Source organism: Dendrobium catenatum, unplaced genomic scaffold, assembly GCF_001605985.2.
Source record: "Dendrobium catenatum unplaced genomic scaffold, ASM160598v2 fragScaff_scaffold_705, whole genome shotgun sequence".
In the NCBI taxonomy this organism is placed as follows: Eukaryota; Viridiplantae; Streptophyta; class Magnoliopsida; order Asparagales; family Orchidaceae; genus Dendrobium; species Dendrobium catenatum.
In genome coordinates, this window is record NW_021319167.1 from 168,141 (window position 1) to 183,171 (window position 15,031).

The 15,031-nt window shown below is 39.1% G+C and overlaps 2 protein-coding genes and 1 pseudogene across 2 annotated transcripts; 1 reads left to right on the forward strand and 2 right to left on the reverse strand.

Moving 5' to 3' along the window:
* Positions 1-4,804: 4,804 nt before the first annotated feature.
* On the reverse strand, positions 4,805-7,042 carry LOC110112718 (ammonium transporter 3 member 3-like). The gene is made up of 5 exons (XM_028695883.1): positions 6,697-7,042; positions 6,541-6,650; positions 6,155-6,298; positions 5,317-5,759; positions 4,805-5,171 (listed from the first exon to the last, which is right to left on the reverse strand). Exons 1-5 carry the CDS (start codon positions 7,040-7,042, stop codon positions 4,805-4,807), a joined length of 1,410 nt encoding a protein of 469 aa, XP_028551716.1.
* A 3,791-nt stretch (positions 7,043-10,833) lies between these two features.
* On the reverse strand, positions 10,834-12,428 carry LOC110112733 (non-specific lipid-transfer protein-like). The gene is made up of 2 exons (XM_020845045.2): positions 11,457-12,428; positions 10,834-11,370 (listed from the first exon to the last, which is right to left on the reverse strand). The coding sequence occupies exons 1-2, from the start codon at positions 11,791-11,793 to the stop codon at positions 11,354-11,356; spliced, it is 354 nt and encodes a 117-aa protein (XP_020700704.1). The 5' UTR covers positions 11,794-12,428; the 3' UTR covers positions 10,834-11,353.
* A 513-nt stretch (positions 12,429-12,941) lies between these two features.
* LOC110112726 lies at positions 12,942-15,005 on the forward strand (annotated as a pseudogene).
* Positions 15,006-15,031: the final 26 nt, after the last annotated feature.

Sequence of the window (15,031 nt, forward strand, 5' to 3'; positions counted from 1 at the left end):
CATTCTTTATAAATGGAATTTAAATACACCTCTGACTTGTGAGTTTTGTGCTAGAGTTGAAGAATATCATAATCATCTCTTTTTTGAATATGAGTTTTCTTTTTTGAATCTTTCAGAATAGATTCCCAAATTGAAGCATTTCATTTTTAAGCATACTCTTATTCAAGTATTTAACTTTATTTCTGATTTAGATTTGGCTAAGGATGCTAAGAATATATTTTTCTTGCTTCTTGTTTTACTATATTGTTTGTGGAAAAAGAAATGAGAGAAGATTTGCGAGTCATTTCAATTAGCGGTGTCAATTTCGGGTCACGCTGGTCCACGGGCAGTCGGGCAGCCATTTTAAATAGGTTTATGGGTTGACCCGGCAACCCGTTGGGTCAACCAGAACCTGACCCGTTTTTCAAACGGTTCGAATTTGAGAACCCGAACCCGACCCGTTTAGGAAACGGGTCGGTCTAACCCAAAATTTCCGAGTCAGATTTTTGTGTCGTGTCAAATATTGACAACCCTAATTTTAATAGCAATGTTTGATTGGCAGACTTATTAAACAGGCTATTTTGGCTAATATTTCCTCTCGGAAATCTTTCCATGAGATTCAATTTTTGATTCCTTGATCCTTCTGTTCTGTTGGTTCTTGGTTGTTTATTTTTTTGTATTATTTGGTCGTTTCCAAGAGGGGGTTTATTTTATTTTATTTTTTTGCTTCATTTTTTTTTTATTTTTTTGGTCTAGGTTTTTTTTTTTTTTTTGGTTTTTTTTTTTTTTTTTTTTTTTAATTTTTTAGTTGAGGTTGTTCTTCTCTATCTGATTGCAATTCAGATCTTTTTATTGGGTCTTGTTGGAGTTTTTTTTTTTTAAAAAAATCTCCTTTTCTGCGGCCTTATGGCGCTTTGTTTTGTTCTTTGCCACCCTGGTTGGAGGAAATCTTTTTTGTTCAAAATCATTAATATTCTAGGGTGTTAAATGTAAAAAATTATATGTTAAATTGTGATAAATTCTGAGAAATTATTTGGCAAAGTAATTGAGGATTTAAGACAAATGGTTTATTTATAAATTAAATTTTATGTATTTTAAATTTAATTTTCTTGTTAAAAATGAATTACTTATTAACTTTAATTTTATTTATCTTTAAAAAGTTTTAATGATAAATAAAATAACTATTAGTTGATTTATGTTACAAATTATAAAATTTGTTATTTAAGAGCTAATTATCAAATTACTTATTATATTATTCATTATCTAATTATAATTTTTGAAGCCTAACTAATTTGTTAGTTATTGTTGAAATTAGAAATTATTTAACTAATACTCATATTAATGATATAATTAATTATTTAAGCTTTTGATTAATTTTTAATTAAATGTCCAAGGTTACTTTTCATCTTCTTTCCGTGCTGCTTCGTTGTTGTTGATTTTCCTGGTCATCATTTCTTCATGCCTGCTTCGGCTTCTCGTGCTGTGCGTGCTTTGCGTAACGGGAGCTCGCCCGCTGCTTCGCCTCCTATGAAGGCCTCGGATTGGAAGTCACGAAGGGAGCTCGCTCCCTGCGTAGGTATCCTTTGACTCTTCCTTCCTTCATGATGGGAGCTAGCTAGCTCGCAAGCTCGTAAATCCCATTATCGGTAAATTCTTAAATTCATTAAACCTAGGGATTTAATAAATCCTAAATTTATGTGGTAAATCCTAAATTTACTAAGGACTGGGATTTATAGAGCGTTCGAAAACCGTTTGGCCAGATTTACCGTGAATCTAACGTAAATTCGAGCATAAATCTGATACCAAACGGCCCCTTTAGTTTGGACCGGGTCGTACACGAGAGTTGAGAGGCTTCCAATTTCTATTTTTGGATGCTTTGGTTTAGTCCGGAACAATTTTTTTATTATTTTTTAAAATAAATTTTTAGCATAAAAATTGTAATTATTTAAAATATTTATCTAAAAATTATTGTAGAAAACAATAAAAAAATTATCGCAAACAAACAAACGAAGACTTCTTTTTTCTACTCAAGAAACCTGCAGCCATTTTGGGGACTCTTTGCTTTAAAATTAAAAAATCTACTCTCTCTCTCTCTAAAGTATCTAATTTGAAGAATTTCTATGAAAGAGATCTCATCTATTGAGGTATTTTTATTGGGATTTTGTCATTAATTGCTGAATTTATTTCTCTTACTTATTTTATCTGTGACCTAATATGATTCTTTTGCTTTCTTTGATTTGTTGGACTTTGGATGTTCCTATCAAGTAATATTTTGTAGTCTCTCTTAGAGATGTTGCTTTTTTTCTAGTGTTGCTCAGATGGTGGTTTCTTTTATCTTTTTGAAGTTGTTTCTCTTAGATGGGGGATATACTCAGTTTAGGGTTTCATGTGTGTCTATGGATCCAATCAACTTCAGAAGTCTTTTTGATGCCTTCGATGGTTTGAGGATATCTTTTTATGGATGATGAATGTCATTGCGCTTATATGATCTTTCATCCCCTTGGATGATCTGCAGATAGGGGTGTCAATATTTGACGTGTCCAAAAATTTTTGGATTATAGTCAACCCGTTTGAAAAATGGTTCGGGTTCGGGTAAACCCCTTTGAGAAAGAGGTCAGGTTTGAGATTTTGACCCGTTTGTAAAATCGTGTCGGGTTAGGATTGATTCAGAAACCTGAAATCAACCCTAGTTTGACCCAAAATTCTTGCTACCACGCTTCGGCTCTCATCTTGTTAGCCCACCAACGACGAGCGAACTGTACTCCCGCATCTCGGCGGTGATTTACGGGATTAGCACCACAGTGGCCCGAGTTAAAATTATCATTAAATGTAAAAACTGTAACATAACTTTTAGAATTAGCAGCAATCACCATTGAACTTTTCTCATTGCCTTCATGAATCACTTATTCCCAGACTTCTATGAATAGGTCGGCCCAAATTACATTCATTTAAAAAACCCTAAATCCTAAACCCTTCTCAGGTCGGCCCAAGGATACACAAAGATCGCGAGCGTTTCCCCCCAAAGGATATTCTCCTAACCCTCGGCGCCGGCATGCTCTGGCTCGGCTAGACCTGTTTTAACGGCGACGCTCCTTACGCCGCCAACTTCGACTCCTCCGTCGCCATCCTAAACACCAACATGTGCACCTCCATCAGCCTTCTCATCTGGCTCTGCCTCGACATCTCCTTTTTCGGCAAACCCTCCGTCATCAGCGTCGTTCAGGGCATGATCGTCGGCCTTGTCACCGTAACCCCTGCCGCCGGCCTCGTTCAGTCCAGCTCCGCCCTCCTCATCAGCGTCTTCTCCGGCAGCATTCCTTGGTTCACCATGATGGTTCTGCACAAACGCATTCGCTTTTTGAAAATGATCGACGACACACTCGCCATTTTCCACACGCACTGCGTCGCGGGGGCGCTGTGCGGGCTGTTGACGGGCCTGTTGGCCGACCCGAAGCTGACCAGGTTGTTTTTTGGGGATGACCTGAAATTCATTGGGCTGGTTTTCGGGTTGAAGGATGGGCGGGTTCGGGTCGGGTTGAGGCAGATGAGAATGCAGGTGGTGGGGATGTTGTTTGTTGGTGTTTGAAATGTGGTGGTGACGACGGCGATATGTGTTGTGATTAGGATGGTGGTGGCGCTGAGGATGAGGGAGGAGGGATTGGTGGTGGGCGATGATGCCATACATGGGAGGATGCGTATACGGTATGGGGGGATGGGGAGACATATGAGAGGTCTATTCATAGGCATGAGGGGTTTGATGGGGTTAAGGATGAGGAGATGATGTGATTGATGTATGATTGATGGATGGTTGAATAATTCCGTAGGGAGTCGGAAAGGAAGTTCTCAATTTAGAATCTATCTTTTTTTAACTTAATTTAGGATCGACATGGCATTGACAATTTTAAATTTTTTTTATTAGAATTGTTATATAAAAAGATAAATTATATAAGAAAAAAATTTACAATCAAAATCACTTCATATTTTACCTGCATTATACCTACAAATTTTCTTTTTGAGTCTTCATACTTTGAAATCATTGTACAATCACTTTATTATCAATATTATTAAAAATATCTTTTTTCAATATAAGTAATCAAACAATCATTCGTCCAAGAGTCTCTCATTCAATTACACAAATGATTCTTCACATTTTTTTTTCTCTAGGAGTTAATTTCTTTGACAGAAGAAATTATTATTTTTTATTTTTTGCTCTCTAACCAAAAATATGTGTAAAAAGATCTCTCTAAGTTTTTTTTTGACATAAAAACTCTCTTTAATGTAAAAAACTAATTAACAATTAATTTTTAATTTGTTTGACATTCTCCAATGAGTGTATTATATTTATAAAATATCTAATCTCTTTGGCATAAATTTTAGAGAAGATGGTTTGATAAATTAAAGCTTGCTTTAATATTATTAATTGCTATTACAACAATCGAATGAGTGTTTTTAGTTATGAAAATTGTGAAGAATCATTTGTGTAATTGAATGAGAGACTCTTGGATGAATGATTGTTTGATTACTTATATTGAAAAAAGATATTTTTAATAATATTGATAATAAAGTGATTGTACAATGATTTCAAAGTATGAAGACTCAAAAAGAAAATTTGTAGGTATAATGCAGGTAAAATATGATGTGATTTTGATTGAAAGTTTTTTCTTATATAATTTATCTTTTTATATAACAATTCTAATAAAAAAATTTTAAAACCGTCAGTGCCATGCCGATCCTAAATTAAGTTAAAAAAAGATAGATCCTAAATTGAGAACTTCCCGTCCGACTCCGCACGGAATTTTTCAATCATCCATCAATCATACATCAATCACATCATCTCCTCATCCTTAACCCCATCAAACCCCTCATGCCCATGAACATACCTCTTATATGTCTCCCCATCCCCCCATACCGCATACGCATCCTCCCCATGTATGGCATCATCGCCCACCACCAATTCCTCCTCCCTTATCTTTAGCGCCACCACCATCCTAATCACCACAAATATCGCCGTCGTCACCACCACATTCCAAACACCAACAAACAACATCCCCACCACCTGCATTCCCATCTGCCTCAACCCGGCCCGAACCTGCCCATCCTTCAACCCGAAAATCAGCCCGATGAATTTCGGGTCATCCCCAAAAAATAACCTGGTCATCTTCGGGTCGGCCAGCAGGCCCGTCAACAGCCCGTCCAGCGCCCCCGCGACGCCGTGCGTGTGGAAAATGGTGAGTGTGTCGTCGATCTTTTTCAAAAAGCGACTGCGTTTGTGCAGAACCATCATGGTGAACCAAGGAATGCTGCCGGAGAAGACGCCGAAGGCCCGTCAATAGCCCGCCCAGTGCGCCCGCGATGCCGTGCGTGTGGAAAATGGCGAGCGTGTCGTCGATCTTTTTCAGAAAGCGAACGCGTTTGTGGAGAACCATCATAGTGAGCCAAGGAATGCTGCCAGAGAAGACGCCGATGAGAAGGGCGGAGCTGGACTGGACGAGGCCGGCGGCGGGGGTTATGGAGACGAGGCCGGTGATCATGCCCTGGACGGCGCCGATGACAGAGGGTTTGCCGAAGAAGGAGATGTCGAGGCAGAGCCAGATGAGGAGGCTGGTGGCGGTGCATATGTGGGTGTTTAGGATGGCGACGGAAGCGTCGATGTTGGCGGCGTACGGAGCGCCGCCGTTGAAACCGGTCCAGCCGAGCCAGAGCATGCCGGCGCCGGCGAGGGTTAGGAGGATGTTGTTCGGAGGGAAGCGCTCGCGGTCCTTGTGTATCCTTGGGCCCACCTGAGAAGGATATGAAATAAAATAAAACTTTGGAATTCATCTAAATTAATTTTTTAATATTTCTTGATTTTTTTAAATTTGAATGAATTTTTTATTCTTTCAATTTATAAGTAAAATATAATATAAATATTAATTGATTAATGATATATTATGTTTATCTCAAAGTAAATTTAATATATATAAAAAGAGCACATGGATTGCAAGTAAGATATAAATATATATATATATATATAATCTCAAAGTAAATTTAATAGATATAGAATTTTCTTCAATTTTAAAATATGGTTCAAACATTGATTTAGTATATTTTTCATGGAAGGCTGGGAATAGGTGATTCATGAAGGCAATGAGGAAAGTTCAATGGTGATTGTTGCTAATTCTAAAAGTTATGTTACAGTTTCTACATTTAATGATAATTTTAACTCGGGCCATTGTGGTGCTTGACACTGGACCGGAGAGGGCTCGACGAATCCACGTCGACGATCCAGTGGCGGTCGCCGGATAACTCCAAGAACTTCTCGGAGGAGAGGGATCACCACCTGAAATCCTTTAGGATACAGAAAACCCAAAAACAGTAAAATTACTCAAATATTATTCATATCTCAAAATCTATCTTATTACAAACATTGGCTATCTATTTATAGCCAAAAAAGAAGCATCATAATAGGCTACATACAAAATAAGAAAGCATTTCACTTCTATAGCCCTATAACTATCAAATGGACTTAATATAGCCTGAAGTTTAATACAATTAACGTCTCAGCTCTGGCGTCATACTTACCGGGGTAGGAAGAACTTCAGGCTCATAAGAGGATGCCCGGTTGTCCACATTAAGGAGGCGGATTTGATTGGCTAAACTGGTCAGGATAGTTCCACCCGATGTCAATTTGCCTACCAATTTTCAATCTCTCAAGAGAAGCATAAGCAGATGGAATACTTGTGATTGTGAAAGCATCTAGGACCAAAGGTGTTTCTTTCAGCCATCTAGAGGAGAAGAGAAGAGCTTCACAATCCAACCCATTGAGGAGATCTTCACATGCAATTTTTTTATCAACAATGGCAAGCGTAATTGATGTCTTGTTCGGAACATTGTGAATGAATAGTTCCGGTTGGACATTTGGCTCCGGCTGGCCATCCATTTTACCCTCGTCATCATCATATGCGGGCTGATCAATATCAAGAACTTCTACGGATATGTCATCGTCATACATGTCATACCTTGGCTCGTCGTAGAGAGGAAAAGATGACGATTTCAGCAACGAATCTTCAAACCCATCAAACATGGACTCGATTGAGGAGGCGGAAGACTTACGAGGTGACCCTTTAAAAATGTCTTCGTAGGGAGAAGGAAGTTGATTGAAAATATGTAGGCCAAATTTGTTTTCTCCATCACCTCGGGATCCTTGTTCGGCCCTAGCAGAAACTCGCCTTCTTATATCCTCCTCTTTCGAAAAATCTTGGTAAAATACATTAACATCTTCTTGATGATCCACTGTTTCTTGGTGTTCAATTCCTATTCGTCTTTGAGGTAGCCGTTTAATTCGGGCATGAGATGATTTCTTGTGCCTGACTTCCACCCAAGAACAAGGATTGATATCGTTCTTTGTTGTTGGAATGGCTTGGACAACACCAAGAAGGGTTGAGGCGTTGTGGTGGAAGACTCTTGCTTGGGGAAATCATTCTTAACGTCGTTGATTGGTCGGTTTGATCGTGCAGGGGCACAGTCGGTAAATACTACATGCAGGAAGGGATGCGGGCAACTGGGTCGCACGCGAAGATGAAGCGGGCTGAAGGCGGGGTGTGCGGGATGTGGACGCTCGCCAGTTGCTTGTGTAGGCGAACCGACTCGGGGTACCCCAAGTGCGGGACATGCAGGACTCACGGAAAGCAGGTTCAGAGCATCGGAATTGCAGAACTGGGCGGTCTGGCTCACAAAAATGGGATGTCGGATGCGTGTGGGGGCGAGGTTTCTCGAATCACCATTTCCCATGGCCTTCCTTTGCTCGAATTTTGCGAGACGTTGTTGTAGTAGCGCGACCTCCAGCTGTATATCTTCAAGCACTTCTTGAATTGGTTGTTGGGGTTTTTGTCGAGGCGGTATCTTGTCGGCTCTGATACCAAATGACACCGGACCGGAGAGGGCTCGACGAATCCACGTCGACGATCCAGTGGCGATCGCCGGATAACTCCAAGAACTTCTCGGAGGAGAGGGATCACCACCTGAAATCCTTCAGGATACAGAAAACCCAAAAAGAGTAAAATTACTCAAATATTATTCATATCTCAAAATCTATCTTATTACAAACATTGGCTACCTATTTATAGCCAAAAAAGAAGCATCATAATAGGCTACATACAAAATAAGAAAGCATTTCACTTCTATAGCCCTATAACTATCAAATGGACTTAATATAGCCTGAAGTTTAATACCATTAACGTCTCAGCTCCGGCGTCAGTGCTAATTATTCAAGTAGGCTGTTGTGTAATCATTGGCATCCTCTTCCACTAGATTGGATCAAAGTTAATGTTGATGCTTCATTATTACTGTCATATAAAGTTGGAAATAGTGGTGACTTTAGTCATAATAAAGGTAGATTTTCTTCTGGCTAACTTTTGATTCAAGGCTTCAGTACATCCCTAGCCAACACTCACATTAGGATTCTACTACATCATGCAATAATCACAAAAACTTCAAACAAAAAAATCCTACTCCATCATATGAAGTTCAAACAAAAATTTCAAGTTAATGCAACTTAATGTACTCTCCTACACTTAACAAGTACGGCCCCCCTCAACTCTTTAATTAAGAGAAAATTTTCAAGAACTAAGTTTTACAGAGCGTTGAAAGTGAATAAAAACCTCACCTTCTAATTTGCTTATAATCTATCTCAAATTCTAGATTGATGTATACAATGATGACAATTGCTCACAAGATTAAATAGAATGCGTAAACAATTAAGCTTACATATCACAAAGTATCCTAATAATTGAGTTGAGATAAAGATACTACTAATAGATTTTACACCTCAACGAAAATATTAAATGATTATATAGTTGTGTCCTTGATGGTGTACTAGTTTACTTCTAAATGAAATCTAGTAAAATTAATTTTTGAAGACATGTTACACTAGTAGATTTTGGGAAAATTAAATTGACATTTACGAAAAAAATATCATGCTGCTAATAGATTTTACGACTAGGAACCATTCATGCAATGTCTTCATCTAATTCATAGAGAAAAATATCATTGAAACCAAGTGACTATATTAAAAGATAGATTCCCAAATGATTAGTTATTGATGGAAGCTTTGTTAATAATAAAATTGATAGCATCTTGATCTACTACTGCCTATATATGTAGATTAGAAGTCAATAGAGATCCCTATGAAACTTGAGGTGAAGCCGTAAAGTTAAAAGGTCATTTAGAGTCAAATAATGCAAGATATATTGAACTGAAGATACCGAGAGAAAAATTCAAATGATAATGCTTCAAACAATCAGCTGTTTTCATGGTAATGAGGTTGTTGTGCTTCAGGATGTTTGCAGGAAGGTGGCTAATCAACCACTGGGGACATCATCTGAGTCTGAAATCAATGAGATGGGATGTCTGTTTTCTCATTTGCTAGATGGTTGCTTATCTCTCCCAATTAACTTGTTGGATTTTCCTATCACGCTACTGTGAAGGTAAGGGAAGGCATCATTGCCAAAATCAAGAATAAAATAATTGATGGGATGGTGCAAGGTGGATCTGTAGAAAGAAGCAGAGTTCTTGATAGGCTGGTGGAGGAAGAGAACTTGACATATATTCAAATAGCTGATTTCATCATAAGCCTGCTTTTTACTGGAAATGAAACTATAACTAAAACAATTATGTTTGCTGTTTACTTCCTCACTCAATGTCCTCAGGCATTAGTGAAGCTCCTGATTGAGCATAAGAGCATCAGAAGGAGCCACAATGAGATTCTTGAATGGGATGGCTACAAAGCAATGCCTTAAGTCAATGCGTTATTGATGAAACCCTTAGACTTGGGGAATATAAAAACTTTACTATCCCACAAGGATACCTTGCAGTACCATTTCTATTAGCTATTCACTTGGATGAAGGAATATACCCTGGAGCTTTACCATTCAATCCATGGAGAAGGTTGGTTGAAGAGAAGAAAAGAAATTGGAGAACTAGCCCATATTTTTCACCTTTTGGAGGAGCAGCTAGATATTGCCCTGAGGCTGAAATTTTACTTTTTCTGATTGATCTTATACTACAATTTCTAGGAAAGCATGTTGAAAATCTAGCATGTGCATAAGCCCAAAGGAAGGCTTTACTTTCAGTGACTTTGCTTCTAGCTTGTACTAATCCAAACGAGCTTGTAGACATGCATCGAAAATCTTTGATCCGGAGGGTTGCTAAAGTTTTCTATGCCTACCTCCCTCCCGATGACGTACCTCGATGGAGTCGAGCTCTTCTGACGCAAGGAGAATATGATGCGGAACATCTTAGTTAAAGTATTTCTTAAAAATAGTAGATATAATTTGTCACATTTTTTTCTAGAATATTTTGTTTATGTTGGATAATTAATATTATTATATTTTGAAACCTTTAAATTTATATTGATTTCCTATCATTCCAACAGACTCATTTCTTCTACATCAGTAACGCACATAAATATGAAATAATAATCCTCCTAAAAAAATCGGTTGAAATGTCAATAAGCGCATCCGCAATGATGATAACAATTGTCTCTTGCCATTGTTCAAAAATCACAGGAGTTCTTGCCTCTCAGCCTCCTACAAAAATGCTCCGCCCTCCGAGATACGAGCTTACCACCTCATAAAAAGAGAATTTGACTTTCATTTAATAACAAAATCATTTCTTGTCTTAATATCTTGAATTTCAAACTCCTCTCCATTTCTTCAATAATCCCAACTAGTAATGTTGATTGCCCCTAGCTTGAATTTTTAGGACAAAAAGGATGGCAGAATGGTATCATTGCTCTCGTGTATTTTATCTTGCAAAATAAAAGCAATAGTCTCTATCTTTGAAGATTTTGTGTAGTTAAACTCACCAAAAGACTGGTGAATTAAATGTAATATTGGCTATAAGCTTCTTTCGAAATTCATGAATTCAAATCTCATACAATGAATGTATGCTGATATTTGGACAGTTTAACCACAAAAATTATATATGCTTATGTTAGATATTATTGCTGGCAAGAATATACGCTGCGATATAGTTAGAAATTTTCATCTTAGTGTTGTACGGATTAAAGAGCAGCTTCATCCACTTTCCTTAGGACCAGGTTTCCTGGTTGGAAGGCTTTCTCTTTGACGTGAAGGTTATAGTACTTGGCAGTTCTTCATTTTATTTCCTCTTGTTGAAGGGCGGCTTGTACTCGAAGTTCTTCTCATAAGTTGACATCTATTGATCTGTAAGCCTCCTTGATTAGACTCTTCTCATTCGCTAAGTTCGGTGGTCGTATTTGGGGTTGTGGACTAGTACCCTTTGGCTTGATGACACATTTCAAAGTCATCCGGTATTTTATTTAGACAATTACAACATCAAAAGCATCACACCAAAAACCATATAAAGTTCACTTTCAAGGCAAACTATAACCTGCAATCAATGATGCAAACACAGCGAAAGAATCAGTATGAGTAAGAGATTGTTCATAACATCAAAACAATAAAAAGCTAATTCACCTCCACATTTGTATCCAACCGGTCTGTTGGCAATTTTACAACGCTTGGGTATTGTCACAGCGACACCCGGATTCACACCAGCACTCTTTGCAGTATTTGAGAGCATGACGGCACACAGACACTTGGGGTTCTGATCTATCTTTTGAATCGCCGAGCAGCATGATGCTGAAACTGCAGCATTCACATCCTGTGAAGCCGAAGCACATGGAGCCATTTGAAAGGCCATTATATCTGCAGAAATACTCCCACATTCTCCAGCTCCATTGACCCTTTCAAAACCTGCACAGCTAAAAAAAAGTAGAGCAAGACTAACAAAGCACTTCACCTTGGCTTCCATTCTTATGATGAGCTTAGCATTTAGTCCTATGTGGGTTTTTATATAGAAGAAAGATATCTGCAATGGTGGAAGGACACCTCGTAGCCCACTTAGTCTTGATGGATGAAGCACTAGCTACACTACAGCTTGTTTATTGCAGCACTTGCTAACTTTCGGGACACAATGGATGAAGCATTATTGCCTGCTTCAATTTTAAATAAGTGGGCTGCTATATCTATGCAGATCTATAGATTGATAAGAAGAACAATATTTGGTACCATTTGATTGCCCACGATATTTTTCATCAACCAAGATGAAAGGAGAAATTAAAAACAGTTAATAAAATATTTTATATCTTTCAAATATCAATCCTTTTGCATCCATGATTGTATATATTTCACCGTTGATTGGGTTCTTATTTAGAGATTTTATATAGTTCAAATATCAAAGATTCATAAAACTGTTCCGTCACTTATGATACTTTAATACGGGTTCTAAGAAAGATGTATATCGCTAGGGATCTAAATCTAGAATCAGGTGCTAGAATTCAAAATCATAATTCCTCATAACTCTTTAATGCCCGTCTTCAGTAATAGAATTCAACTCTACCCAATCCCTTGCAACACTTCGGAGAGTTTATTATATTGCTAAAATACGAAAAAAAACTCTAAACATATTTTATGGAATATTTTTTTTTTATGTTGGATAATTAATATTATTATGTTTTGAAACCTTCAAATTTATATTGATTTCTTATCAAAGCCTTATATGGGATCCTGGTTGGGTACCCATTGGGTACTCATGCTTTACTTGGATGAGCTTTGGCCACCCACACCCACCCATGGTGACTTTCGGGATGCCATACCCACCTATACCCACCCACCTTCCATATTTTTTGAACGTAGTCTGCCACAGATTGATGGCCTTGAGGCTTGCTGCCCTTTGCTCTGATTGTAAACTTTCAAAATGCATATCATAATTTATCGTAGTCGCAACATGGTTAAGTGTTGCACACTATGTAGTGATGATTGCAATAATATAAGATATACGATGATTAGTAATATAAATCGATTTATCCTCTGATGTTGAGTACCCACCGATAAGGCCATGGGCGTACCCATAACCACCCATACCCAATGGGTATGGGTGGTTGAGGGTATGGGTACCCAATGCAGGGCTCTGTTTCTTATCCTTCTAGCAGACTCATTTCTTCTTCTACATCAGTAATGCACATAAATATGAAATAATAAACCTCCAAAAAAAAAAAATCGGTTGAAATGTCAGTAAGCGCAGCCACAATGATGATAACAACTGTGTCTCTTGCCATTGTTCAAAAATCATAGGAGTCCTTGCCTCTCAGCCTCCTACCAAAATGCTCCTCCCTCCGAGAAATCCAACAGCTCCACGCCTTCGCCATCAAGTCCCGCCTTCACTGGGGCAACTCCTTCCTCTCCAAGCTCATCGACGCCTCGACCCTCAATCCGCCGCCTCTGTCCATGTACCACGCCCACAAGTTGTTCGACCAAATTTTTCATAGGGATGTTGTACTATTCAACACACTTAGCCGCGATTACTCACGTTCGCATGAATCGCACCAAGCCACTGTCCTCTTTTGCCATATGCTTAAGGCTTCCATCGCCCCTGATGCCTACTCCTTCCCCTCCCTGCTCAAGGCATGTGCATCCGCCCACGCCCTCTGTGAGTGGAAGCAGGCACATGCGGCCACCATCATATGCGGCTTCGCTTCTAACGCCTTCGTGCTCCCCGCCCTCATTAACATGTACTCCCAATGCGGCGACATCAAAGCCGCCCACACCATCTTTGACCATGGGACCGACCTGTGCATCGTCTCTTACAATTCCATGATCACAGCCTGCGTGCAGAGCAGTCGACCAAGCGAGGCATTGCCGTTGTTCCGAGAGATGCAGTCTAGGCTGCTCCGTCCTACCAACATCTTGTGCTTGGCATTCTCGCCGCCTGTACTTTGATAGGGGCGCTTTACCTTGGAAAGTGGATACATGAGTATGTGAAGAAGAACAGCTTATCATCCTATGTTAAGGTGAACACAACACTCATCGACATGTACAGAAAGTGAGGTAGCTTGGAAGATGCTATCGGAGTGTTCAACAGGATGGAGTTTTGAGATACTCAGGCATGGTCGGCCATGATAGTGACTTATGCGATTCATGGACAAGGTATTTTGATACTCAAGCTGTTCGACGAAATGCTCCAGAAGGGAGTTAGACCGGACATCATAACCTTTTTGGGAATCCTATACTCTTGTAGCCACTCGGGCATGGTTGAGCAAGGCCTTGGATATTTCCGCATTATGTATAGTGATTATGGAATCTGTTCGGGAATCAAGCATTATGGTTGCATTGTTGATTTGCTGGCTCGAATGGGGAAACTGGAAGAGGCTTATGATTTTATCAATGGTTTGTCGATCGAGCCAAAGCTGATTCTGTGGAGGACTTTTCTGTCAGCCTACGCAGGGCATGGGAATGTTGACCTCAGTAAAAAAGTGTTCGACAAAATCATTGAATTGGATGGTTCACACGGCGGTGACTATGTGAAATTATCAAACATGTGCGCATTGAATCGAATGTGGGAGGATGTGAACGAGATTAGAAGTTGATGGGTGGGAGAGGGGTGGTGAAGGTTCCAGGATGCAGCTCCATTGATGTTGACAGCAAGGTGCATGAGTTCTTCGCCAGTGATGGGAAACATCCAGATTCTAAGAAGGTCCATAGGATGGTGGATGAGGTTATGGAGCAACTCAAGGTGGTTGGTTATATCCATGATACTTGTAAGGTGCATCATGTGGATCTCACGGAGGAGGAAAAGGAAGTGAGCCTTAGATATCACAGCGAGAAGCTAGCGATCGCATTTGGGCTCTTAAACACGCCGCCAGGTTCAACTATTCGGGTAGTGAAGAATCTCAGAATCTGCAGTAATTGTCACTCAATGGCGAAGCTGGTTTCCATGGTGTTTAGGAGGTAGATAATCCTTTGGGATCTCAATCCGTTCCATCATTTTGCAGTTGGACAATGCTCTTGTGCTGACTATTGGTAGAAAGAAGCACATGGCTTGCAAATTCAATGATGTTATGATGATGGTCAATGGAGACCAATTATAATAATTCATGGAGATACGAGGTTACCACCTCTTAAAAAGTCAATATGACTTTCATGTAATAACAAAATCATTCCTTATCTCAATATCTTGAAATTCAAACTCTCCATTTCTTCAATAATCCCAA